Source organism: Gossypium arboreum, chromosome 8 (assembly GCF_025698485.1).
Source record: "Gossypium arboreum isolate Shixiya-1 chromosome 8, ASM2569848v2, whole genome shotgun sequence".
Lineage (NCBI taxonomy): Eukaryota > Viridiplantae > Streptophyta > Magnoliopsida > Malvales > Malvaceae > Gossypium > Gossypium arboreum.
In genome coordinates, this window is record NC_069077.1 from 2745411 (window position 1) to 2771099 (window position 25689).

Below are 25689 nucleotides of genomic sequence, written 5' to 3' on the forward strand. Positions count from 1 at the left end.
AATTGTGAGATAATCTAGTATATAAAATTGTGATTAAATTCGATGTCATAAGTTGAATACATCTACTTAAGTAGATTATAGAAAAGCTCGAATTAAATTTTTACCATAAAAGGTTACTAAGGGTATTTATGACTTTTAAGTTTTAATAAAATTAAAGCGGAATGTTTATTTTATTGTTTATATTTGGGGTTTATAATTTCCAACAATATTGTTTACAACGATAGAACCTATATTCTCTTATTAGAGTGCAATACATCTTAACATTATATCTAACATTTGTTGGTACTTTTTATCAATAATTTATGATAATTTGGATTTTTATCTAAATAATTAAAATTTAAACTTTTTTTTATTTTAAATAATTTATTTTTTGAAATTTTATAAACTGCTACATTCAAAGTTTTTTAAAAATATATATTTTAAAATTTTTATGAATAATAAACTTAAAATAATAAGCATCAACAAGATACTAGTTGAAGAAATATCAATATTGTCTTAAGGGTGAGAGTATTGTCCACGGATAATGTACTATCAGTTTTTAAGGATGTGTCACTAGAGGTGATCATGGGTCGGGCCAGGCCTAGACAAAATTTTAAGCCCATCTATTAGGCCCAGGCCCGGCTCGAAATATGAGCTTAAAAATTTGTTCAAGCTCGGCCCGAAATAAAATTGCTAAACCCGAGCCTGACCCGACCCGGCCCGGCCCATATTAATTTTTTTGCTTATTTCATTAAATAAAAAAATTAAAAATATAATAAATCAAATATATTTAAAAACATAAAAACAAATAACAATGATACTAAAATAATTCTTAAAAAATACACAAATTTACAATATAATAAAAATGCTTATATTAAAAATTTATAATGATTAAAAATAAAATAAAAAATATATTAATATATAATTCGGGCGGGGCCTGGGCCAAAAAATTCTTACCCGAGGCCCGGCCCGTTTTCTAAACAGGCCTCATTTTTTTGTCCAAGCCTATTTTTCGGGCCTATATTTTTACTCAAACCTCATATTTTTCAGGCGGGCCTGTCACGCTAGTGTTATGAGCACAATATCATATTTGTCATCCTAAAGTATGCCTTTTAAGTTTCAACCTAAAATCTTTTTCAAATTGAGTATCTTTCGTGTTGGTTTAATTGAAAACAAGCTTTTGAAAAACATATTGATTATTCTAAAATATATATTATTGCATTTGAATGATTCTTTTAAAATATTTTCAAAAAATTTATTGAAATAATTATTTGAAAGTTATTTTCAGTAAAACAAATATAACATAAATTATATATGTTACAAAAGATTATAAAAACATTGCTCGTTGATAACTAAAAATATCTTATAATAATTATATTATTTTATATAGACTTAATTAAAACATAAAAGTTACATGTGTGGGAGTAGTTAGCAATATATTAAAACGGAGAGGAATAAATTAAAATTAATTTAAAAAATATTCATATTTATATTATTAAAATATTAATATTTTATATTATAAAATAATTTTATTAGATTTTAATAAATTATAATCTACATATTTATTATTAAAATATTAAAAAATTATTTTAAAATATTAATTTAAAATGAATTATTAAAATAAATTTATAATGTTAAATAATTTAATTAAAGCAATAAACAATACTAATTATATTAATACTTTGTTATATATTATTTAATATTGAAATTATGTTTTATAATATAAAAATACAATATTTGAGATTAATATTCTAAAATTTAGATTAAGATTTTATTATTAATATAATAATATTTGATTTGATTTAATTAATTTTTTTATAAAAATCATATTACTTATAAAAGGTTTTTTAAAATTAACTTTACACATTTCAAAAACTAAAGTCAATTAAAAAAGTCTTATTTTTCGTTGACTTTTTGTTCGGTTTATGCGAGATAAACATGGGAATATTAAAAAAATCCCTAAGCCAATTTTAATAAAAAATTATTTATCTATTTTTATTAATATATTACTTTCATTATTGACATTTTATTTATTTATTTCCAGTTGAATTGATCTGTAATTAACTTAAGACCAAGCAAATCAAACTCATAACATGCATAAATACTAATATGTGGTTCTCAATTATGGTGTATACCCATTGAAGAAGGATATTTTAAAATATTTTCTTATACTATTTTTTCAAGTAATACAGCTAGTATTTTCTTTTTCAATTGAAAAGAATGAAGTAAACGTCTTTCTTGTTTGAAAAATAAATATAATTGAATATTCGACTTCTCTCCTAGAAAGAAAAATATAATCGCTTAATTGAAAAAATACTTTGAAATTAATTTTAACCATCAAATAATAAATTAATCCTTAAATTATGATATTTTTTATGCCAATAAAGCCTTCAAGGTGTTGATAATGGCAGTTTAAAAATGACAATTTGGAGGTGGTCACAATCATTCAAAATTCCTCTTTGTCAAGTTTGAACTTTGCCATCATTAGATGTATTTATCAACTCTTATTGAATGGAGGTTCGTGGGATATTCAACATCTTTCTAGAGACTGCAATAAATCTGGCTGCTTGGTCAAAATGGCTTTTGATACATACTGAGGATTGAAGACTTTTGAGGAGATCCCGATAGAGACGCTAGCACTTTCTCTTATGGCTCAAACAAGTGACAGTTCTGCTCAGAGAATTATTATGTAGTTAAATTATTTTGTTCAAATTTTTTACCAAAAAAATGATAGCAAATTGAATATCTACATTTTTAAAATAATTGAATCCATAAATATGCTTAACAATCCAAATTTATTTATTATCTGCAAATTTATTTAAGTATTACTATTAAAATTTAAATTAAATAATATTATCTGTTAGATATCTAGACCAATAAAAACAATTAACTTCAAAACATTCAATCATTTTTCAGATATTTAAATCTATAAATGTTTAAATTTTAATCTACTAATTTTTATAAATAAATTTAAATATAAATATTTTATAACTAATAAATTCGGATATTTAAATTCGAATATGTTAGTTAAATAAGAAATATGAATTCAAATATATATAGGTGCGACAAGAAATAATTATATGAAATAGAGATATTATCTCATTCTAATAGTTTAATACCGCATCAATAATTTCAAGATAAAAATTTTAAGATCCAAGATAAAAATACTGATATATCATTAAACAATTAAAAAATATAGATAATATTAAGTCACTATTTTATAAATTTTTTAGGACATCTATAAATAACTAATAATAATTTAAAAATCCTTATTTTTCAATTAGTAATATCTAAATTGAATTTGTGTGGATATGGGAAATGCTTAGATTTAAAAGTCAATGGCATGCCAATTGATGAAGGAAAAGTAAATAAAAAAAGAAGTAATTTAGCTAGCATTTTTAATTGAAAAAAGTAAATGCTTTTATTTATTTATTTATAAGTTTAAAAAATTAAATATAAACCTCATAAGAAAAAATATATAAAATTATATACATACATTATCAAATATGATATTTAAGTAATACAGCTAGCATTTTCTAATTTAAAAAATGTTATTTTATGAGATAATATAATTTTTATCACTAATTTTAGTAAGTAGGTTTAATTTAGTATCTATATATTTTATTCACTTTTTAGTATTTGAACTTGACAAATAGGTTTATTTTAATTTTAAACTTGAAAATATAAAATTTGATAATGCAACACTCTTAAATAATGCCACATCATCACTTGAAAATTAAAAAATTATCTAAATTTTCAAATTATCTAAATTTTCAGGTGATGATGTGGTAAAATCTTAGAGTGTCACGTTTATTGTTTTAATAACTGGATTGATGGTTTAACATGTTAGATTATCGATTCCCAATTCAACTAGTTCGATCGGTTTGACTGTAGGATAAATAATAATTAAAAATTCATAAAAATCCAAAAAGAAAATAAATAAAAATATTAAACCGATTGAACTTGTTCAACTATAGATTTTTATCTTGATTTTTTTTTTTACAAATTTCAAGCAATTTTCGATTCAACCCTTTTGTTGAAACTGTTATATCAATCAGTTCTCTATCCATCCAATTTAGTCATGTTCCAAGGACACTAGTCACATCATTACATATTGACAAAATTTAAATTTAATGGTTAAAATGGATTCAATTGTCAAGTTTAAGAACTAAAGTGAACTAATAAAATATATGTACCAAATAAATCTAGTTGCCAAGTTCAAGGGCCAAAACTTATATTATTTCTTTTTATTTACAGGTTTAAAAAACCAAATATAAACCCCATAAAAAATAAATATAATAATTACGTACATATATACATACATTATCAATTGCCAATATTGTGTGGGTGACCGACACGGATACGGTGAATCTTCGAGAGCCTGAAGTTCCAGTCTCAGAGGCAAAGGCGCAAAGCTCCTTTTTTAGGGATTCGATTCCATTGCCGAATTTTGCCTTTTTCTCCTTATAAACTACAAGACTTAACCGCTAAGCTTTCTTTTCCCCCTCTTATTTATATAAATACTCACTCATACTATCCCATCCATTCTCATTTTTCACTCACTAAACCCCCCAATTCTTTACTCACTGTATATGAAATCGGAGGTTTCTGAAATGGGAAGCGGTGTTGGCGGCGGTGGAGGAGGGAACAAGTATGGCAGTTTAAACCTTACTGATCTACCGCAAGATTGCATCGCTACCGTGTTTTCATTCACTTCCCCTCGAGATGCGTGTCGGTTGTCACTCGTTTCAACTACTTTCAAATCGGCTTCCGAATCCGACGCCGTTTGGGAGAATTTCTTGCCGTCGGATCACCAGGCTTCGATTCCTTCGTCGCTCTCTTTTTCTTCGAAGAAAGAACTTTATCTTAGCCTTTGTGAAAATCATATCCTAATCGATGGTGGCCGAAAGGTTGTTACGTAATTTAGATTCGAATAATTCGATTCTGATTTTTTTTTTGTTTTTAGATGCTTTACATTACAATTTCAATTTAAAAAAATAATGTTTTTCTTTTTTATGCGAAGTATGATTGTTTTTGTTGTTGATCCATGAGTATGTTGACTTCAATTTTTTAACAATACTGATCTTTGATGGTGACGAGAAGGTTGTCACGTAATTTAATTTTCAGTTTCAGTTGAATTTGAATGCTTCGGTTCCCATTTTTTTTTTTACTCTTAGATGCTTTACATTACAATTTGAAAATTTTTCAAAAAATAATAGCGAAATATTATTGTTTTTGTTGTTGATCCATGAAAATGTTGATTTAAATTTTCAACAATGTTGATCTTCGATGATGGCCGAAGGGTTTTATGTAATTTACAATTTCCACTTTTAGAGAAATTGAATGCTTCGATTTCCATTTTTTCACTTTTTTGATGCTTTACGTTACAATTTCAAAAATAAAATAAAAAAAATCTTTTTTGATGCGAAGTATAGTTGTTTTTGTTGTTGATCCACGAATACTTTGACTTAAGTTTTTAACAATGTTGATCTTTGATGGTTGGCCGAAAGGTTGCTACCTAATTTGATTTCCATTTTAGAGTTAAATTTTGAATGCTTCGATTCTCAATTTTTCACTTTTAGATGCTTTACATTTTAATTCCAAAATTTTTCTAGAAAATAATATTTTCTTCTTTTTTTATGCAAAATTTTGGTTGTTTTTGTTGTTGATCCATTGATATGTTGACCTAGTCATTAACACTGTTGATCTTTGATGAAAAAAAAAACAGAGCCTTCAATTGGAAAGAGTGAGTGGCAAGAAAGTTTACATGCTATCTGCCAGGGACCTCTTTATTGTATGGGGTGACACTCCAACCTACTGGAGATGGATCTCATTACCTGAGTCCAGGTTTCTCTCTTTTCTCTTACTATTTTTGAATATGATGTGAATACTTTTGAATAGGATATGAATATACAATATGTTGAAATTTACTTGAAACAAATTATTAACCTGTTATATACGGCGAGCAATTTTCGGTTTTAACCGATAAACCGACCCATTTGGTTTTGTCTTAGTTGGGTGCGGTGGGTTGGTTGCTTTTGACCTCAGTTTAATCAGTTAAGTTAATTAGGTCGCTAATCCAACCTATTTTATCTTATTTTAAATATATTTGTATTTTATACTATATAATATAGATATATAACCATATAAACTCAACGCAATAACTCAAGGCTGGTTAACCGGAAAATTGACTGGACTGAATTCGGTTTTGTTTTGTTTGGTTGGTTTTATCAACTAAAGTCGATTTGAATCTGGTCGGTTATCTTATGTTGAAGTCTTAAGTCGCTTTGAAAAAAAAAAAAACGATAAATTGGACTGATTGTTCTCCCCTGTATGTAGTATATTAAACCAGTGAAATGCACTAATTGCGAGGTATCTAGGTTTTATATACCCTAGCGGAGAATTGTGTATCCTAAGCTTGCACATGTTTATAGCTTAATATTATTTAGAATGGAATATGTTGCTGTACAAGCATGATTGAAAATTTAATCTTGTTTTATGTGTTTGGAGATCTAACTTCATATTAATGTTCGAATAAATCTACTATTAAATGTCGGAAATGGATAATTGGATAATTTATGGAAAATGAAGAATATGATCGATGTATATGTTATAGATTTATTGGATGGAATAAGTTCAAAAGGTACATGGTCGAGAAATGAAGAACTCGAAATGGATAATTTATAGGAAATTGAAAAATCTGATCCAGTTATGCTATTATTGATCTATTGGATAGATTAGTTTCGGAAGATACGTGGATCAGAACAATGTTGCTCCAATTTTTCGTTTTTTGTATTTTGGATACAATGTTGCTCTGATATATGCCATTATAGGCTCCTATTTTATCTCTTTAGTGGAGTATATGCTTAAACGACCCAATCCATCCCTTACGATATATGATAAAATTCAGGTTTGAAGAGGTAGCAGAGCTTATCAATGTTTGTTGGCTTGAAATCCGTGGGAAGATCGCAATCTCCATGCTTTCTCCCATGACGCGCTACAAGGCTTGCCTTGTGTTCAAAGCAACTGCTGGAGCTTATGGGTTTGATTTCCAACCTGCAGAGGTTAGTGTCAGCATTGCTGGTGCCGAAGGTTGTAAGAGAACCGTCTATCTGGATGCAGCTAGAGGCCTTCGACAACGTTACCAAATCGTACCAAGGCGAATCGGGCTATTTAGCCGTTCCCGTTTCCTTGGGTTGCAAGCGCCAGTACCTCCGGCCCCTGCAGGTGGTGATGATCAGTACCCAAAAACTAGAGGAGATGGGTGGTTGGAAATTGAATTGGGTGAGTTTTTCAATGATGGATCCATTGATGGGGAACTAGAAATGAGTGTTATGGAGGTAGATGGTGGTCATTGGAAGGGTGGTCTCATTGTCCAGGGGATCGAAATTCGGCCTTGTCTTTGAAGTTTGCCCATGACTTCAATCGGCAACGGGTATGTTCAATTATTTTCCGACTTTTTGTTCATATATTTGGAGAGTTAAAATGCTGTACTCTTGTTGTTCATCGATTCTGTCAATGAAGAGTCGAGTTAAGTATTAGCTCTGATCGACATGTGGCTACGGTTCCAAGAGAACTCAAAAAAGAAGAGGGAAAAAACGAAGAGGGAAAAAACGAGGAGTTGGAAAGAAGCAAAAAAATGAAGAGTGGAAGCAACGGGTGACCTGAGGTTCGGAACCTCTCAATTGTATGATATACCCAAGGCCTCATCTTTTTATCATGTTAGCACTGAATGATCTTTGTTAAGGCATTGTAGTAAGGGAAGGAATTTACCTTTTCTATAAATTATTTCTCAATATGATACTATCTTTAATGATACTACTACTTTTTGCAATTTCCATATGAACAAATATTCAAAACTGTTGTTTTTTTGTGTTGATTCAGTTTGTTTAGGAAAAGAAATTGTACCAAGTTTTGATGAACAATGGAGAAATTCAAGTGCATGCTGGCGAACATTCGGTCAATGAATGATTTTAGTTTTTTAATATAAAATTTTAATTAGTTCTTTAATAATTAAAATATTATTCAAGTAAAATTTTAATTAATTAATTTATTATTATAAGAGTTTTTCATGGGTTAGGATAAGTTTGGATTGGGTTCCATTGATAGATCTAAACTTAGCTCTGTCGAAAAATACGAAAAATAGATTTAAATTTTTGTCTGAGTTTGAAATTTTGATCCAACTAAGTTTATTTCTTAATTTTTTAATTTTTATATAAAAGTATAATATATTAAAAATGTTAAAATAAATATTTTTAACAAATTAAAATAAATTTTAAAAAAATACTAAAATAAGTATAATTTAGTAAGTAAATATTTTAAAATATTGATAAAACTAATAATAAAACTCATGTCATATAAAACTAAATATTAATAATAAAATAGTAATAAATAGTAGAAAAAGTGACAAAAAGTGGGAAAACACTAGCAAAATAACATGAATTTTATTGCAAATTTGGGTTAGATTGGGCCAAAAAATTTTACTCAAGGCTCGACTTATTTTTAAATAGGTCTTTTTCTTTTACTTAAGTCTAGTTTTTAGATTTATATTTTTCCTCGAACTCTCTTATTTTATAGATAGGTCATTGGATCGATTTATGGACAACTCCATTTGTCACTATGTTCTACTCAAAATATTATTTTTACGAATGATTTATCATTTTATTTGATCTTGTTCTTAAATCACAATAAACGATATTCATTTAAAAAAATTGTTTTTAGGTAATATTATATCTTATAAATTAAATAATAAATTTTACATTTTAGATAAATAAATTAAATAAGGCAATATAATATATTTAATAATGTGTTAAATAATTTTACATTTAGATAATTTTATTACAAATATAATCTTATCATATGTGAATCAATTGTTGTAGGTTTAATTTTTACATATTGAAACTTATCATGCAAAAGATTTTTTATCTGGATTTTATTATATATATTTTTATTTGAATAAATTTAATTAAGTTTAAATCAAATTAGATTGATGGATTGGACCAGTTGGATTGGAAAACAATTAGAGTATTAGTCCGAAGAATGATATTGAATTATTCATGTATATATTATCCATATAGAATTTGTGATTTGTAAAAATTCAAGTGTTAAATTTTTATTGATTGATTTAAGTACTTCATTGAATATTTTCAATAAATAAGTATTATATTGGAATTTTATAAAAATATAGGTATTAAAAATGCATAAGTTGATAAGTCATGTACCAGATTGAACTTTTTCAAAGTATAGCTACTACATCAGATATTTTATGAAATGAGAGGTGCTAAATGAGACGTTATCCCTTAAAAATGTTATTTCTCTTTCATAAACTGCTATTTACCATCAGACAAGGAGAGAGAAAACGATTCGAAAATTTTCCCATCATTTTTCCAGCTTTTCTTCATTTTCCGATCATCCAAACACAAACCAAAACAACTTCTTTTGTCTAATTCCATTTTTTCTTCACCAATTACCCCACTTTCTCACTTATTCTAGGGTTTCTTTAGCTTCCATTTCTTTCTCAAAAGAGGAGGTAAATAAAAAGGGCCTTATTCTTGTCGGCATCGCGGGATTTTTAAATAGGTAGACCTAATTTAATTCAAGGTAACATTTTCTCTTTGGTCCATTGGGTATTTAAATTTTCCAGTTTTTGGTGAAAGAAAGTGAACTGATTTGTTTAATGCGTTTAAAATTAGTGATTGGCTGAGTTAAGAAAAGGTATTAATCATGTTAAAAGTTTTCATTGAGTTTAATGTGAGTTCAATTATGATGCCCCTTGAATTTATCCCATTTTGTAATTTCAATTTTTTTGAACTTGGAACTTAGGTGATTGAATTATTTAGTCATTTTTTAAGGAATCAAAATGTTTATCATTTGTTTCTTAAGCAGTCCATAAATTTGCATTTGATTCACTGCAGGAAAACTGTGGCATTGAATTGAAAGCTTTTAGTTTGCTATGGTATCTACCCAATTTTACCTTTACTGTAAATTATTCTAGTTTTTTCTGCTTGTTAAAGAGTTTATGATGCAATGGAAAAGTTCTTTGTATCTTCGGCTGCAAGGGTAAAAATTTTCAGAAGGTCTCTCTTACATCTTGATTAATGTTCGATTCGTGCTTATGCTGTCTAGTAGAATTTAGTTACTATCTGCTCTATGGGCCCTTGTTTGATAGATATGTGTTAGTGAATCCTTTTATGCTGTTCATTTAGTTTATGTATCCTTTTAGTTTACTTTTATAATTAGGATTTGAAGTCTTGGCAAATTCCGGTGAAGTTTGTTTCTGCATATCACGCTTTATAATCTGCCGATATTAAGTAAAAATGTTGTTTCTTTAAGAACTTTTAAATAGCTTATATCGATTTTGTAGTTTCAAAGAATTGCATTTTTTGCCCTGTTCTGAGTGCGATTGCTTAGAGAGCCTGGGACATGATTGCTTAGTTTTCTCTATATCATCCTATTTTCCATCATCAATATCATCTTTTGTTCTTTCTTTTAAATAGCCATAAACTTTATCTTTTATTTTTATTCTCCCTAATATTTAGCCTGATTTTAGTCCCTTCAACGAGAGGCAACAATCAGGTGAGCCATGGTGGCTTCTATTTTAGGTGTTTTGAGTTTGTTAGATTTTGGTCATGGACTTTTGGTGTTTTTGGCTTCAATTGTGTCGGTTTTCAGGCTAGTTGAGTTGGGTATTTGGTTAGGTTTATCAATTTTGCGCTACCAGAAGTAGGAAAAACGATCGCCTTCTAGTTCATCTGGTTTTAAGTCTTTTTAGTTTTCCAGTTGATTGGGTTCAAGTTATATAGAATCCGGTTGTTGGCCTTTGAATCTATTTTGGTTATGTGAAAACTTTCAGGCGATTCATCATAGTTATATGAAGTTTACGGCATTGTCTTTCGAATTTAAATGTGATACCATTTAAGATTAGCCTTGAACCGAACAGATCCTCGAGCAGGGAGATGCTGCTTTGATGGAAAATTTCCCATTGTAATGTTAAGAAAAATTTGCAAATACCTATTAATTCTAGAATTGCTAAATTACTGTTCTTCATTGTTTTTATTGATGATTTGCTATTGGTATCCATGTCTAGGAATTATAGGAATCAACGCACACCATTTGAAATTTTTTTTTCTTCCAAATTTCCATATTGTACTTTTCTGCCCCTTTCTCTGGGATTGTTTTCTTTTTATTGTTATAATTAAATTACACAGATGTTTGTAGAGCTCACCGACCTTGAGTTCTTGAAACTCAAATTCTCCCTTCCCCTTCCCATTATGAAAGAAGGGTTACTGTTAAATTGTTCATCTCGAAACTACTACTCATTAGTTTCTTTTTCTGTCACAGGTTTGTTTTCTATTCCTTTTGGTGTTAAATCAGTTGCTCGCCAACTGACAGCTTGAAAAGGGATTAAGCTGGCAATGTTGCTGTTTTATAGAGAAGAAAATTGTTTCGATTTCAATGTCAATTAACTATACTGGTATAATTATTTACATTTGATGTCTGGTTTCTTTTGGCTACCTTCCCGAACCCCCAAAGCCCCGAAGAATATATACTAATTTCCATAATTTTTTTCTTCTACCACGTTATCTACAGCTAACTAAGAGTATCTATATCTGCTTATTGCATGGAGGGAGCCCTTTGAACCACGTTAGACTGTTGTTTCATTTGTTTCTTGCTTTGGTGATGGATCATGCTTTAGTGGTACCCGATTCTTCTGGTGCCATTGTAGAACATTCATTAGTTATTGGGCAGGAATTTCCCGATGTTGAAACTTGCAGAAGAACCTTGAAAGATATTGCTATAGCAATGCATTTTGACCTTAGGATAGTGAAATCTGATCGAAGCCGATTTATAGCCAAGTGTTCCAAAGAAGGTTGTCCATGGCGTGTCCATGTGGCAAAATGTCCTGGAGTTCCGACTTTCACGATTAGAACTCTGCACGGAGAGCATACATGTGAAGGGGTTCGTAACCTCCATCATCAGCAAGCATCGGTGGGTTGGGTTGCAAGATCAGTAGAAGCACGTATTCGGGATAACCCACAGTACAAGCCGAAAGAAATATTGCAAGATATTCAGGACCAGCATGGAGTTGCTGTTTCTTATATGCAAGCTTGGCGTGGGAAGGAACGGAGTATGGCTGCACTTCATGGGACTTTTGAGGAAGGGTATCGTCTTCTTCCTGCATACTGTGAGCAAATAAGGAAAACCAATCCAGGAAGTGTTGCATCAGTTGTTGCTACTCGACAAGAAAATTGTTTCCAGTGCCTCTTTATTTCTTACCGTGCATCTATCTACGGGTTTATAAGTGCTTGTAGACCACTTCTGGAACTTGATAAGGTGGATCTGAAAGGAAAATACTTGGGTTCATTGCTTTGTGCTGCAGCAGTTGATGCTGATGATGTTTTGTTTCCCTTGGCAATTGCTATTGTTGATGTTGAAAATGATGAAAATTGGATGTGGTTCGTGTCAGAGTTGAGAAAGCTTCTTGGTGTGAACACTGAAAACATGCCCAGACTTACGATATTGTCTGAAAGACGGCAAAGCATTGTGGATGCTGTAGAAACCCATTTTCCAAGCGCTTTTCATGGATTTTGTCTACGTTATATCAGTGAAAATTTCCGTGATACGTTTAAGAACACAAAATTGGTTAATATCTTTTGGAATGCCGTTTATGCTCTCACTTCTGCCGAGTTCGAGAGCAAAATTGCTGAAATGGTAGAAATCTCACAGGATGTTTTACAATGGTTTCAAGTCTTCCCTCCACAGCTTTGGGCAGTCGCATATTTCGAAGGAGTGCGATATGGCCACTTCACACTAGGTGTGACCGAGTTGTTGTATAATTGGGCCCTCGAATGTCATGAGCTCCCTGTTGTGCAAATGATGGAACATATTCGCCTTCAACTAACCTCTTGGTTTAACAATCGTCGTGAAACAGGAATAAGATGGACCTCAATTCTTGTTCCCTCCGCCGAGAAGCGGATTTCAGAGGCAATTGCAGATGCTCATTGCTACCAAGTACTTAGAGCAAATGAAGTTGAGTTTGAGATCGTCTCAACTGAGCGGACAAACATAGTTGATATTAGGAGTCGCGTGTGTTCCTGTCGCCGTTGGCAGTTATACGGTTTACCGTGCGCGCACGCTGCAGCTGCACTTATTTCTTGTGGGCAGAATGTTCATCTGTTTGCCGAACCTTGTTTCACGGTGGCAAGCTACCGAGAGACCTATTCGCAGATGATAAATCCTATCCCGGATAAGAGCTGCTGGAAGGAGTCAAGGGAAGGAACTGAGGGTGGAGCTGCAAATCTTGATATCATGATACGTCCTCCCAAAACTCGCCGGCCACCTGGGAGACCGAAAAAGAAAGTTCTTCGTGTCGAGAACTTGAAGCGCCCAAAACGAGTTGTTCAATGTGGTAGATGCCATTTACTAGGACATTCTCAAAAGAAATGCACAATGCCAATTTGACCCTGATTTAGCCCCTGTTTTTGTAAGATTTCTGTACTTCCTTTAATATTTTTCTCCTGCTTATGAAATTCCAATAGGATCAGTGTTCATGTTTGTTTGGTAATCTTATTGTATGTTTTTAGTAACATTTTCTAGTTGCAGAAATAAGCATCTACTTCCCTAAGTACATTCTAATTAAATTTTTGTTAATCCGACCATTTATTTTCTTGAGGGGGCGGAATTGAATTATAAAATTCTTAGATCAAAATATAATTTGATTAGTTATGATTTAATTATTTTTGAAAAAGATTGAACAGAATTTTTGTTTCATTGAGGGTTAGAGTGCAATTTTATAATTTAATGATTTTAAAGAGACTGAAATATAATTTTTCATTTTTTTGGGGCCAGGCCTTACCGGTTTCTAATAGTTGTACCCGAGACATTTTTGGTACTTGTATTGAAAAGGAAGATTGAATATACCTACACTTGGGGCGAAGCAAAAAAAAACTTTTTATTGAGTGGTCAATATTAATTATAAATTTAAAAATTTGTCATTTAATTAATTGATTAATTCACAAATTTGGAACACTAGAGGACTTTTAATAGAGGGTAAAGGTATTTGTTTGTGTCAGGGGATTAAAGCTTTCGTTTCATGTTTCATGCGGCTTTAAGAGATCCTTTTGATCTAAATAAGTCTAAGTCAATCTAATCACCAATTAATTGAGGATTTACCAAGAATTCCTTCACTAAAAATTCCTCCAAGACACTAGTTTATACAGCAGAAGCAACTTAATCAAAAGAATATACAAAAGAACAAAAAAATAACAAAAAACAATGTATGAGAGGTGTTTGAATAAAAGCTTTCAAAGAATTTTATTAGGGGAGACTTTTTATTTATAATTGAGCTCTCTCAAAACCAACAGTCTAGATCAAATTATATTCACAGACGAGATTAGCTCACCAAGGTAGTCTATCTTTTCAAATCTGCATCATTAGGTCACGCAGACTTCAATCTAACAGGTTTTTTTAACAATTCTTTTAGACTAAATAATCCCCACCTAATCGATAGACCATTATGGGATGCATCTTGTACGATGGTCACAGGCTTTACACTTTGATCCGTAACAGTTGGTAGGGCATAACGAGGGAGCAGAGTTGGCCCCTTTGCTAATTGGTATAATACTAATATTAGTCCCTTTGAGTCTTAATTTTAAGCCCTTTTAAAGTTTTTTTTTTTACCTTTAGCCCCCATTCTTTTGATCCCTCAGTAATAAATTCCCAGCTTTCCCCTTTACCTATACCAAAATTATCTCGAGTTCGAGTAACAGTATATATGTGTGCAGTTAATGATTTTTAATGATGATCGAGATATTTGTGTTTAATATATATTAATTCTAACTTAAATATGAATATATAATATTTTAAGAATCGTGTAAATGTATAAATTAACTTTTAAAAAACTGAATATATATATATATATATATAGCTCTTCGATAATCAAATTAATAAATAAAAAGGTACACTTTTTCATAAGGAACTACGCCCTTGATGTGCACCAAAGCTGCCTACAAATGCGAAGGGTAAGATATTGTGCTTTTCTTGCATGTGATCTACACCTGTCAATTTACCACATATAGATGAACAATACTTTTTTCTCAGTTCTCTTTTTTAAATTACTATTTATAAATGGATTTAGTTGGATTTAGATCTTCGCAAAGTTGATCTAGATTTAGAACTCATGCTGATCACGTTACCATCCAGACATGAAAATTTTCTTTCATGTTTATGGATCAATTAATCGTCTAATATTGAACCCTTGAAAAAAAATTATAAAAATTTCCTAAATTTTAATTCAACAAAACACTATGAAAAGAATATCAAATCTTGTAAAATAAAACCCCAAAACAGAGAAAAAAAAGTTAAAATGTGTTTTTTTCAAAAATTTGGAATTTAGTTTTTATATTTTTATTTTCAGAAATTTAGTTTTTTTTATTTTTAGATTTCAAAATTTACGTTTAACTGTTAGTTTTATTAAATTTTATAGTTAAATTAAAATTTGTTACAACATTTTTTAATTATATAACTATTAAATGAGTATTTTTCTACTTTCAAAAGAAAAATTAAAATTTTAAAAATAAGAATATAATAACTAAATTCAAAAATATAGTAGCTTAAAATAAACCTTTTATTTCCTTTGAGAAAACTCAAAAACAGAGAAGAGCTTATAAATATAATACGACCTTTGAAGAGGCATAGAGGCTAACAAATATAACATGACCTTTGAAAAGGCATAGAGGCCAGTAGCAAATTCAAATCATTTATTAAATACATTTATTATAAACAATTAAAGATTAAATTACATTAATAATCCCTCAATTGTGTAAGTAATTTTATTTTAATCATTAAATTATAATTTTTTAAAAAAATTAAATATTTTAGATGCGATTCAGTGAGTAAAAAGATTTTGATTTGATTTTGAAAATTTTCACATTATTATTAAAATTTCAGTAAAAGGACTTTGACCTTTGTTGTCATTTTGCTTTAAAACATATAAAAAAATAAGTTTTGAATATATTAACCTAATATTTGACTTTTAAACAATTGCATTTACTCTCAATTTTTTTAGACACTCTTGACTAAACTAGAGTAATTGCTATTGGCTCTTTTTTTTGGACCAAATCGCAATTGTTTAAAAGTCAATTATTTGGTTAATGTATTCAAAACTCTTCTGTATGAGTTCTTTTAAAGCAAAACCATAACAAATAACTTAAAAGGTTGAATTTTTTGGTTAATATATATGAAAGTAATTAAATTTAGTAACTTGTATTTATTTGGTATCTAATTTTTTTTAGATTTAACTGCCACTTAAATTTGGAAACCATAAGCTAATTTGATACTTTTTTTATGTACCTGATTAACATCGATAAAATATGTTGACATGGCACTGATTAACAATAGTATAGTGACACATGGTAACTTCATATTTTAACATGTGACAAAAGTAAATAAATTATTTAAAATTTAGACAAAAAAACTCTCTTTTTAAATTTTTATCATGTATCAAAATGTGATGTTGTTATATGCCATCATGTTATTGATCATTAGTGTCACGGCAACATATTTTAATAGTGTTAGTCAAATATCTAAAAAAGTATAATATTGGTTTATGATTTTTAAATTTAGGTACTAAGATAATATAAGTTACCAAATCCAAACAACTTAGAATATATTAATATTTTTTACTATAAAAGTTTAATTATTATGCAAAATTCCAAAAATTAAATTAGAATTCTATTATTCACTTAATGGTGGGTTATTTAAAATATTTAATTTGAAAAAATTAATGATTAAATTTAACACTATAGAATTTTAAAAGATTTAAATAATTAAATCGAAAAGAAATATAGTTAAAGTTAAAAAATAGAATAAGTAAGGGAATATTTATGGTTTTTACCAATAATTAAAAATTAAAATATAAAATTATTATTTTCGGCCAAAATAAAAAAAAATTTATTGTACTTTTACGAGTTTTGACATAATGTTTCGGCTGGTGGAGTTGGTTAACAAATCTGAAATTCTTTAGATTGGCGCTCTTTACTAAAAACATCTACGGTCAAGGTTTTTACACGTGTCCGGCTTTCTTTATTCCCTTCCAACGTCTCTCCATTTTATTTTCCTTTCTTTTTCTTTTGCTTTTCCGTTTCCCGTAAAAAAAGAAACACAAAAGGAAACCTTTAAATTCTCTCGTTTCCTCTCAGAATATTCTTCTTCTTCTTCTTCGTCATTGTCTGCTAGGGTTTCTTTGAACTCTTTTCATTTGACCAAAATGGCGGATTTGCCGGAGTCGCCTTGTCGGAACACTAACGTTGTTTCCCGCGATATTCCCATTGATGTTTCCGGAGATGATTCCAATTGTGCTGATTCTTCAGGTTTATGGTTTTTTTTTACATTTTTTTGGATTTGTTTTACGTTTATTTGATTTACTCTTTATTTAAGTGATTTAATTCAACAATTGCTTTCGAATGTAACATTTTTTTTTCAAGCGGGTGTGGATTTATGAGATATGTGATTTGTTTAGGTTGTTCAAGTGATATGCCTGATGTTGAAATTGTCACTGAAGATGATAAGAGTTCTTCAGCATCAGGTTTGTGGTTTTTTAATATGGCATTTATATGTATATTTATTTATTTAATTTGATCACTAATGAGAAAAGTTTGTTTTGTGTTTGAAATGGGACATGTAGATATTTATGATAATATTATGAATAAAATCGGCCAATTTAAGCCCTTTGGGAGAACGAAAAATAGTGAATTAGCATTATCTAGAGAAAATCCAACATAATGTTGGTACTTGGTAATTCTGTACATGCTTGGTAATAAGTCTTAACTCTTCATTTATCCCTGTCCGTGTCAACTTGTAGTTGATGCCATCAAATGACTTAATGCTACCTGTTCAGCATGTGTATAAGAAAGTTCAGAGATACTATTACATGTAACTTGTGTCATTTCCCATAAAGTTTGAAACTTATTTATGTTTTTGTATTGTATTGCATTCTAGGGGTTTTTTTTCCCTTGCTCTAGTTCTGACCAATCCACTATCATAATAATCTTACTTGTAAATGCCTTAGCATGTGTTCTTTATTCAAATGAAGGTAATCATGCATACTATCATTATTGCACAAAAACGACTCTACCATGCTTTACTGAAAGGACTTTGGCTGGACAAAACATGCATGCTGAAGCATCTACTTCTGCCATAGATTCAGGATCTAATCAGCTATCAAAATCTCGGAGACTAACACAAAGCAAACTGGTTAAATATGCGTCCAAATTTTTGGATGATACAGTTCCATTTACAAAGAAGGTATGAGATGTTAACCTTTAGTTGTACTTTTGTTTTCTTTGTTTTTGCGTTGATACTTGCATAGAGTTAAACGGTCATAGGACCATTTTAATTCAGGGGTATGATTCCATTACATTTGAGAAGTGCATTTTGATTTTGTGAAGTGACTTGATTTTATCAGCATCAATGCGTCTGTATTGATACTGGAAGCATAATAATTGCAAACCTGTTACTGCACCTACGTGGATAGAGGTGGCAATTGGGCTGGTCGGTCACTTAAGCTTACATCATTTTGAGTTAAAAGAAACTTAGTTCGTGTCAGTTCTGTTCATTTTGGGTCAGAATTTTGTCTTCAAACTTGATTCAGGTTGGATGGGTTTGGATTGTTGCCTTTTCTTGGTTAACTTGGTTTGGGTCAGTATGGGGTCAACTTCTCCAGCTTATACTTGAGAAACAGATTCATGCTTAGGCAAAATCATAAGAATATAATGCTTGATTAAAAGCAAAATGGGTGGAAGTTTAACATTTCGAATTCTTAGTCTTGGCTTATTGTACTTTGGCTATTTCAATGAGAGTTTCCCTTTTAAGGTCCTCCCTGTATATTTTAATATTTTATTTTTAATTTTCACTTTGCTACTTCTCCATTTTTGTGTTGATAATGAAACTTTAAACCTTATCTTCAAATTATTTATTTTTGCAGATCAAGTGGTTGCCTCGACTTGCTATTGTGAAACATGATGGAACTGTACAATGTCATTTTCCTACTGATATGAAACCACATGCACTTGATTATGTCGTTTGCTCTGAGAAAGATGATATAGACCCAACAGATATCCCAAATATACCTCCACTGCAAATAGTAATGCTTATTGTGGGAACACGAGGAGATGTACAACCATTTGTTGCTATTGGAAAACGTTTACAGGTTACATTCCTTTTCTCGTCTGGGCAAACCTTGTAATAGCCTTTTAGAACTTTGAAGTATTCATACAGCCTGCAGCTTTGGTATCTTTATCAAAGAGCCTGCACTTAGACTGTGTTCTTGTGCTTTCATAGTAAGCTTTGGTTGCATGACATAATATTGGTTTATAATATTTATTCGTTGGTGTAACAAATATTGCTATCACAGTGGCATCCGTACAATACAGTACATTATGTTTGTAATGGTTATGCGTGTCTAAATGATTGTGTGGTGAGCTAAAGACGGTGTAGGTGCAGACTTGCTACTTTGATGTTGTAAAGAAAAGATTTTAGATTGGTAATTGTGACAAGACAGAGGATGCAAGCAATAAGATATGAGGTTTGGTTAGTGAGCAATGTGAAAAGGGATGGATGTTTTCAGGATTGGAATCTTATGGTAGACAGCAGCAAAGTGATAAAGGCAACTGCATAAATTTCTTAAAGGGAATGTCACTAGAAACGTTAAGTTTTCTAAATTAGAAAAGAATTTTTTATGTTCTAATTCAAATTTAAAACATAATTACTTCAATTTCATAATTTTTGGTCGCTTTCTTTCCCTTAGATATGGCATCCAGTTAGCACAACCCTGATTTGTTAACATTGACTCAAGACAGAAAAGGGTAATCAAATTTATTCTTCCATGATTTTAGTAATATTCAAGGAAGTGACGTTGGTAAACAGAGAATATGTCAAAAACAGTTAATGGTGTTGATATCACTTTATTCATTTTATGGAAAACTCTTTACTGTGCATGTTGCAGAGAAATTGTTGCTGTAGGATTTTATTTCTTATACAATAATTATGATGGTTGTGTAGTTGTTTTTATATTTTCTCCTGTTTTTCCCAGTTTTTCTTTCAACCATAGCCTCTAATTTTCTGAGCTGATGGAGTTCAAATTTTGCTTGCAGGCAGATGGTCATAGGGTTAGATTGGCAACACACTCAAATTTTAAAGATTTCGTTTTGGATGCTGGGTTAGAGTTCTACCCTTTAGGGGGAGATCCAAAAGTTCTTGCTGGCTGTAAGTAACCTACATGTTATCTTAATTATATTACTAAACTGAATATCTACTTATTATTGAGGGTAAGATCCTTTGTTATACTCCATCTAGTTGCCCTGGAAATATATATGGGCACAGCTGGGATCTGTTTGAGGTAGATTCATTTTTAATCTTGATTTTATTTATTTTTTGACACGCTTTCTCATCAAATACCAAAAAGAACAAACTCTAAACAAACACATTTTTTAAGGACATCTGGAAGATTCTATGAGCAATTGAAAGCACTTTGTGAGAGAAAAGTGCTGCAGAAGGTCTGTTTAGTGGCCTTATGTATTTTTCATGTTCCAATTGAGGCTACTACAGGCCTCTGTTTTCTGCCCCCCCCCCCCCTTCCCCCCGTTCCTGATTCTCTGGTTTTGTATAAAGGTGTTGCATACCCATGCATTTGGCAATATTGGATCTTCTTGCTTTCATTATTCTAGTAATTATTCTAAGACATTGTCTTTTGTCTACTTCCAGGCATATGAATTAGGAGTCTCTTTTACCTTGTAAAGTATTGCACTGATCACTGAGTTTTCTGCAGATATGGTCAAGAATAAAGGATTCTTGCCGTCAAATCCTTCGGAAATTCCTGTTCAGAGGCAACAAATGAAGGATATAATATTTTCTCTTCTTGATGCATGCAAGGACAACGATCCTCACAGTGGTGTTAAATTTGAAGTAGATGCCATAATTGCCAATCCTCCAGCATATGGTTAGGGCCTATTACCTCTTTCATTTTTAAGCTGTATGTTTTTGTCTGAAGACAATTGAACATTTTTAAGCTGTCCATTTTTTTGCTCTACATATTCAATGTTCTCTATTTAAATGGTATTGTGAAGCATCAAACTTATAAGACTTATGCCCTTTTCCTTTCTCTGTCTCTCTCTTTCTTTCTCTTTCATTTAATGGAAAAAAAATGCTTTTCAGGACATACACATGTTGCAGAGGCGCTAAATGTACCACTTCATATATTCTTCACTATGCCATGGACGTAAGTCTTGGTTGGTTGTGATTATTATGATGTTAAATTTTTTTTCTGAATGAATAGGTTTTGGATTGTGCATGCATCGGTTATTCTGGCATTGCTCATCTTTGGTGCTTTCTTTTTGTGACAATTCAATCCTTTCTAGGACTGATGTGTATTCTTGTATGTGTGAGTTCAGAAATTGAGAATAATTACTGAGTCATTGTCTTTTTTCACCTTCTGTCAGGCCTACTAGTGAATTTCCCCATCCTTTATCTCGTGTTAAACACGCAGCTGGTTACAGAGTGAGTCTGGTTTTTGCTTCTCCAGTCTTGGATTTTATTTACATTGAGGTCTACTCATATATTGGTAATCTTGAATACAGCTTTCATATCATATTGTTGATGCCCTAATATGGCTGGGAATACGGGACATGATAAATGAGTTCAGGAAGAAAACGCTGAAGTTGAGACCTGTTACCTATTTGAGAGGATCCTATAGCTCTCCTCCAGATGTGCCTTACGGGTATATATGGAGCCCTCACCTTGTTCCCAAACCAAAAGGTCATTTTATTTACATCCCTTAGACTGATAAAACGCTTCATTTATTTTGACAAATACTTGTACAATTGATGATTGAGATATGGTTCAAGATGAGCACTTTCAGGTCTTTTTGCCTTTGTTAAAAAAAGTTTCTCAGGGAAAAATTTCTGAACTATATCGAGATTCTTATGGTTGCTTTGTTCTGAATATATAGAGATTTTTATGGTTGCTTTGTATAGTGAAGTTACTTTATGGAGTTAAATATCTCTGCATACTCTAGCAATTTGTAGTATTCCTGTGTTGCCTACTGTTTGATTAACAATCAATTCTACATCCTAATGATCAATTTAAAATTTAGTCAAGCATTGTTCGGCTTTTTGTTTGAGTGTCGTATCTGTAAATTGCTGCAATCTTACTAGCACTTATCAGGGCTGTCAACCACCCTGATATATTTGCTTCTTGTCTGTGTACCTTAAATTGACTAATTTGTCGGTACTTGGGAAACCCTGATATCTAGGAGTTATTTTCTGATACTATTAAAGGTCTTCATATCCTTGGTCAATTCTAAAATTTTCTTTTCGTTTTACATTTTGAAAAGGTACTTGGGAAACCCTGATACATATGAGTTATTTTCTGACCATTAAAGGTCTTCCTATCCTTGGCCAATTCTAAAATTTTCTTTTCATTTTACATTTTGATAACAACAAATGTCCAAGTAAAAAATGTCATGCTTGTTGATCTTGTTGTTGCCATTTGAAGGATGCACGTTTTGATCTGGTATGGTTTTCTCCTGCAGACTGGGGAAAGAATATTGACGTGGTCGGCTTTTGTTTCCTTGACCTGGCATCCAGTTATAAGCCACCAGAGTCGCTGCTTAAATGGATCGATGCTGGTGATAAGCCTATCTATATTGGTTTTGGTAGTCTGGTGAGTTTTCTTCTACAACTTTTCCTTTTTTAAACAGTAAAATGAGAGTTTGTAACAGTTTGTTCTTCATGCACAATTTTGATATTTTATTTTTTTATTATCTCTGAGAGTCTGAGGTATATGTGCTTTTCTTTATATTTATTTCCTTATAATGTAATTGATTATTTTAATTTTGGGGATTGGATTATTTATGTGCATCTTATTTTACTATAAGAAATTATATTGGCTTCATTAAACCACATATTCTATTTTTTTTGTCATATTCAGTTGATCTGGGCTTAAATGTTTCTAACTGCTTTGAACTTCCAACAGCCTGTTCAACAACCAGGAGAGATGACCAAGATTATAGTACAAGCTCTAGAGAAAACTGGACAAAGAGGCATTATAAACAAAGGCTGGGGTGGTCTTGGCGATTGTAATTTCACTTGTTCTTTTCTCGTCTTTTATTAGTTAGATTTTCAGTGTTTTTCAGTGTGTAGGAGTGGATAGTGGTTAATTACCTTTGGTGCAGTGGAAAAACCGAAGGACTTTGTGTACTCACTAGACAACTGCCCCCATGACTGGCTATTCGAACGATGTGTGGCTGTGGTAAGTTGCAACGTAAAACTTTGAGCTCCCTGGGCCATCGAAACAATTTTCTGTTTTTATTTTATATATTATGTCATTCTCTTGAAAGATTCTTGATATTAGCAATGAGCATGGTGGATCATGATTTGTACATTTTATATGTAGGGATAGTGTGTTTTATGTCATAAAAAGACGTGCAAACTAGTTTAAGCTCCTTGGCCCTGGAGGGTTTGTTTTTTGTATTTTTTTTGTGTAAAGTTGTTTTTGTTTTTGATGTGGATGGTAGTTGCATTCGAAACACTTTATAAGGAGAAAGGCCATCATTCATGTATCTCATCTTCATCCCTTGTTGAATGCATCATGATTTGTACATTTTATATGTAGGGATAGTATGTTTTATGTCACAATAGACCTGCAAATTAGTGTAAGCTCCTTGGCCTCGCAGGGTTTGTTTTTTGTAATTCTTTTGCACAAAGTTGTTTTTGTCTTCGATATGGATGGTAGTTGCATTTGAAACATTTTACAAAGGAAAAAGCCGCCATTCATGTATCTCGTCTTCATCCCCAGCTGAATGCATCATGACTTGTACATTTTATATGTAGGGATAGTGTGTTTCATGTCACAAAAGAACTGTAAACTAGTGTAAGCTCCTCGGCCTTGGAGGGTTTGCTTTTTGTAATTCTTTTGCGTAAAGTTGTAATACAAGGAAAAGCCCGTCATTCATGTATCTTGCCTTTTGATGTAAAATGAACCTGCGGTTCTCCCGTTCGTCTTGACTGTTGATCGTTTCCTTGTGTGTTTTCTGCAGGTTCATCACGGTGGAGCTGGAACTACTGCTGCTGGTCTCAAAGCTGCGGTAACTTGGCAACTCCAAGTGCATATCTATTCAATTTTGTTCTCCACTTTTTGAAGTCATTTCTACTCTTGAATACAGTGTCCAACGACTATTGTTCCTTTCTTCGGGGACCAGCCTTTCTGGGGTGAGCAAGTCCATGCCAAAGGAGTAGGTCCTGCACCCATTCCGATTGATGAGTTCTCACTTGACAAGCTGATCGAAGCAATACGCTTTATGCTGAAACCTGAGGTATGAATGAGTTTCTTTTAGGATTACTTTTGAGTCATTGTTATCTGAAATTATTACATTATTAATCAGTTTTGATTAAGGATGATTAAGAAATTAGTTTACGTTTTAGTCATAGTCAACTGCAAAAGAATCGCGAGGTTTCTGGTTCTGGAAGGTTTAATCCTGGTCTGATAATGGTTTGGTTGCTTTATTACTTATTAACCTAGAAGTCCTGGATTTAAGCACTGTTTTCAGAACCAGACCGGCCGGAATACTGAGATTAGACCGGTTGAATCAATAGGACTGACCAGGCCGGTCGAATTGGTTTTCTCTATTTTTCAATAATTTATTTAATTGAACAAGTCGAACCAGTTGAACTGGGAACCGGCGGTCTGACCGGTTCAACCACCAGTCCAATTTTGAAAAGCTTGGATTTAAGTGGCTAAAAAGCTATGTTTGTTTATTTTTCTTGATATACTTTTGTCCGACACCCACATTTGACATATTCGAACATGGGTATCCTTCAAAATACATAGAAATTATTTTATATAACCAGCAAAAGAATTCGAGTTTAGGCTAGAAGAGACATCCTCAACCAGCAAAAGAAAAAAAGGGAAAACTAACAAACTTGTATATATAACATAAGTTGGCAAGAGGAAGCATGGATAAGTTCGCTTCAAGTGTTGCATTACTTAACCAGGTTTTGAGCTTAGTAAATCCGAATATTGCAGCATAGATGATTTAAAAGGAAATGGTTTGATGCAGGTGAAAGAACGTGCTGATGAGTTAGCAAGAGCCATGGAAGGTGAGGATGGAGTTGCAGGTGCAGTAAAAGCCTTCTATAAACATTTTCCTGTTGGAAAATCTAAGGACGAACCTGATACAACCCAAACTCATCATCATTCGGGAGTATTCTCGATAAGACGTTGTTTTGGTCATGCATAATTCTGGTGTTGTAACATGTTTTGATCATAGTTGTCTCCCTTCAACGTGGCCAAAGATGGGGGAAATAGTAAGAAAAATTTCGAGTTTCCATTTTTTGAAATGGTATTCATCAGAATGAACCATTATCACTCAGATTTGAAGTGCCAACAGAGCACTAATCACTCGCTCTTTGGGGTTGTTGAGAGTAATATTTGTTGTATTTTGGTTCAAATAATTTTAAATATATAAATTACATGGTTTAATTATATTTTTACTTATTAGCCCATCTCACAAGCACCAAAAATAGTAGCTATCCTTGGCTAACTTCATAATAGAATTTCAGACATGTCCGAACAGTTAATTCTCCAACTATAAAAATTTAGAATAAATTAAGCATAATGGTATTGCAACATGGCTCTATCCAAAACTAATCCAAAGCC

General features: G+C 31.5%; 3 protein-coding genes across 9 annotated transcripts; all 3 read left to right on the forward strand.

The window, feature by feature from the left end:
- The first annotated feature begins 4289 nt into the window (after positions 1–4289).
- LOC108470182 (putative F-box protein PP2-B12) lies at positions 4290–7971 on the forward strand. Of its 3 annotated transcripts, none has more exons than XM_017771448.2 (4): positions 4290–4889; positions 5708–5826; positions 6890–7414; positions 7504–7971. In XM_017771448.2, exons 1-3 carry the CDS (start codon positions 4572–4574, stop codon positions 7383–7385), a joined length of 933 nt encoding a protein of 310 aa, XP_017626937.1. In that variant the 5' UTR covers positions 4290–4571; the 3' UTR covers positions 7386–7414; positions 7504–7971. The 3 variants fall into 3 exon arrangements, with proteins under 3 accessions (XP_017626937.1, XP_052887734.1, XP_017626936.1); XM_053031774.1 differs by having other exon boundaries at positions 7864–7971; XM_017771447.2 differs by having other exon boundaries at positions 6890–7971.
- A 1307-nt stretch (positions 7972–9278) lies between these two features.
- On the forward strand, positions 9279–13619 carry LOC108470106 (uncharacterized). 2 transcript variants are annotated; one of them, XM_017771322.2, is made up of 4 exons: positions 9283–9579; positions 9894–9934; positions 11320–11452; positions 11569–13619. In XM_017771322.2, the coding sequence occupies exon 4, from the start codon at positions 11659–11661 to the stop codon at positions 13438–13440; it is 1782 nt and encodes a 593-aa protein (XP_017626811.1). In that variant the 5' UTR covers positions 9283–9579; positions 9894–9934; positions 11320–11452; positions 11569–11658; the 3' UTR covers positions 13441–13619. The 2 variants fall into 2 exon arrangements, with proteins under 2 accessions (XP_017626809.1, XP_017626811.1); XM_017771320.2 differs by lacking the exon at positions 9894–9934 and having other exon boundaries at positions 9279–9579.
- Positions 13620–17099: 3480 nt separating this feature from the next.
- Positions 17100–25515, forward strand: LOC108470080 (sterol 3-beta-glucosyltransferase UGT80A2-like). 4 transcript variants are annotated; one of them, XM_017771284.2, is made up of 15 exons: positions 17100–17348; positions 17498–17563; positions 18071–18282; positions 18962–19186; positions 20130–20241; positions 20804–20974; positions 21190–21253; positions 21474–21531; positions 21612–21789; positions 22565–22695; positions 23008–23110; positions 23207–23283; positions 24071–24118; positions 24197–24346; positions 25091–25515. In XM_017771284.2, the coding sequence occupies exons 1-15, from the start codon at positions 17246–17248 to the stop codon at positions 25268–25270; spliced, it is 1878 nt and encodes a 625-aa protein (XP_017626773.1). In that variant the 5' UTR covers positions 17100–17245; the 3' UTR covers positions 25271–25515. The 4 variants fall into 4 exon arrangements, with proteins under 4 accessions (XP_017626773.1, XP_017626774.1, XP_017626775.1 ...); XM_017771285.2 differs by having other exon boundaries at positions 18179–18282; XM_017771286.2 differs by having other exon boundaries at positions 18185–18282.
- The last annotated feature ends 174 nt before the right edge of the window (positions 25516–25689 follow it).

Coding starts and splice junctions, on each gene's coding strand:
- LOC108470182 (XM_017771447.2), top strand. CDS start 4,572: ATGAAATCGGAGGTTTCTGAAATGGGAAGCGGTGTTGGCGGCGGTGGA. Junction 4,890..5,707: donor TAATCGATGGTGGCCGAAAG/GTTGTTACGTAA, acceptor AAAAAAAAACAG/AGCCTTCAATTGGAAAGAGT. Junction 5,827..6,889: donor ATCTCATTACCTGAGTCCAG/GTTTCTCTCTTT, acceptor GATAAAATTCAG/GTTTGAAGAGGTAGCAGAGC.
- LOC108470106 (XM_017771320.2), top strand. CDS start 11,659: ATGGATCATGCTTTAGTGGTACCCGATTCTTCTGGTGCCATTGTAGAA.
- LOC108470080 (XM_017771284.2), top strand. CDS start 17,246: ATGGCGGATTTGCCGGAGTCGCCTTGTCGGAACACTAACGTTGTTTCC. Junction 21,532..21,611: donor AACACGCAGCTGGTTACAGA/GTGAGTCTGGTT, acceptor TCTTGAATACAG/CTTTCATATCATATTGTTGA. Junction 23,111..23,206: donor CTGGGGTGGTCTTGGCGATT/GTAATTTCACTT, acceptor CCTTTGGTGCAG/TGGAAAAACCGAAGGACTTT.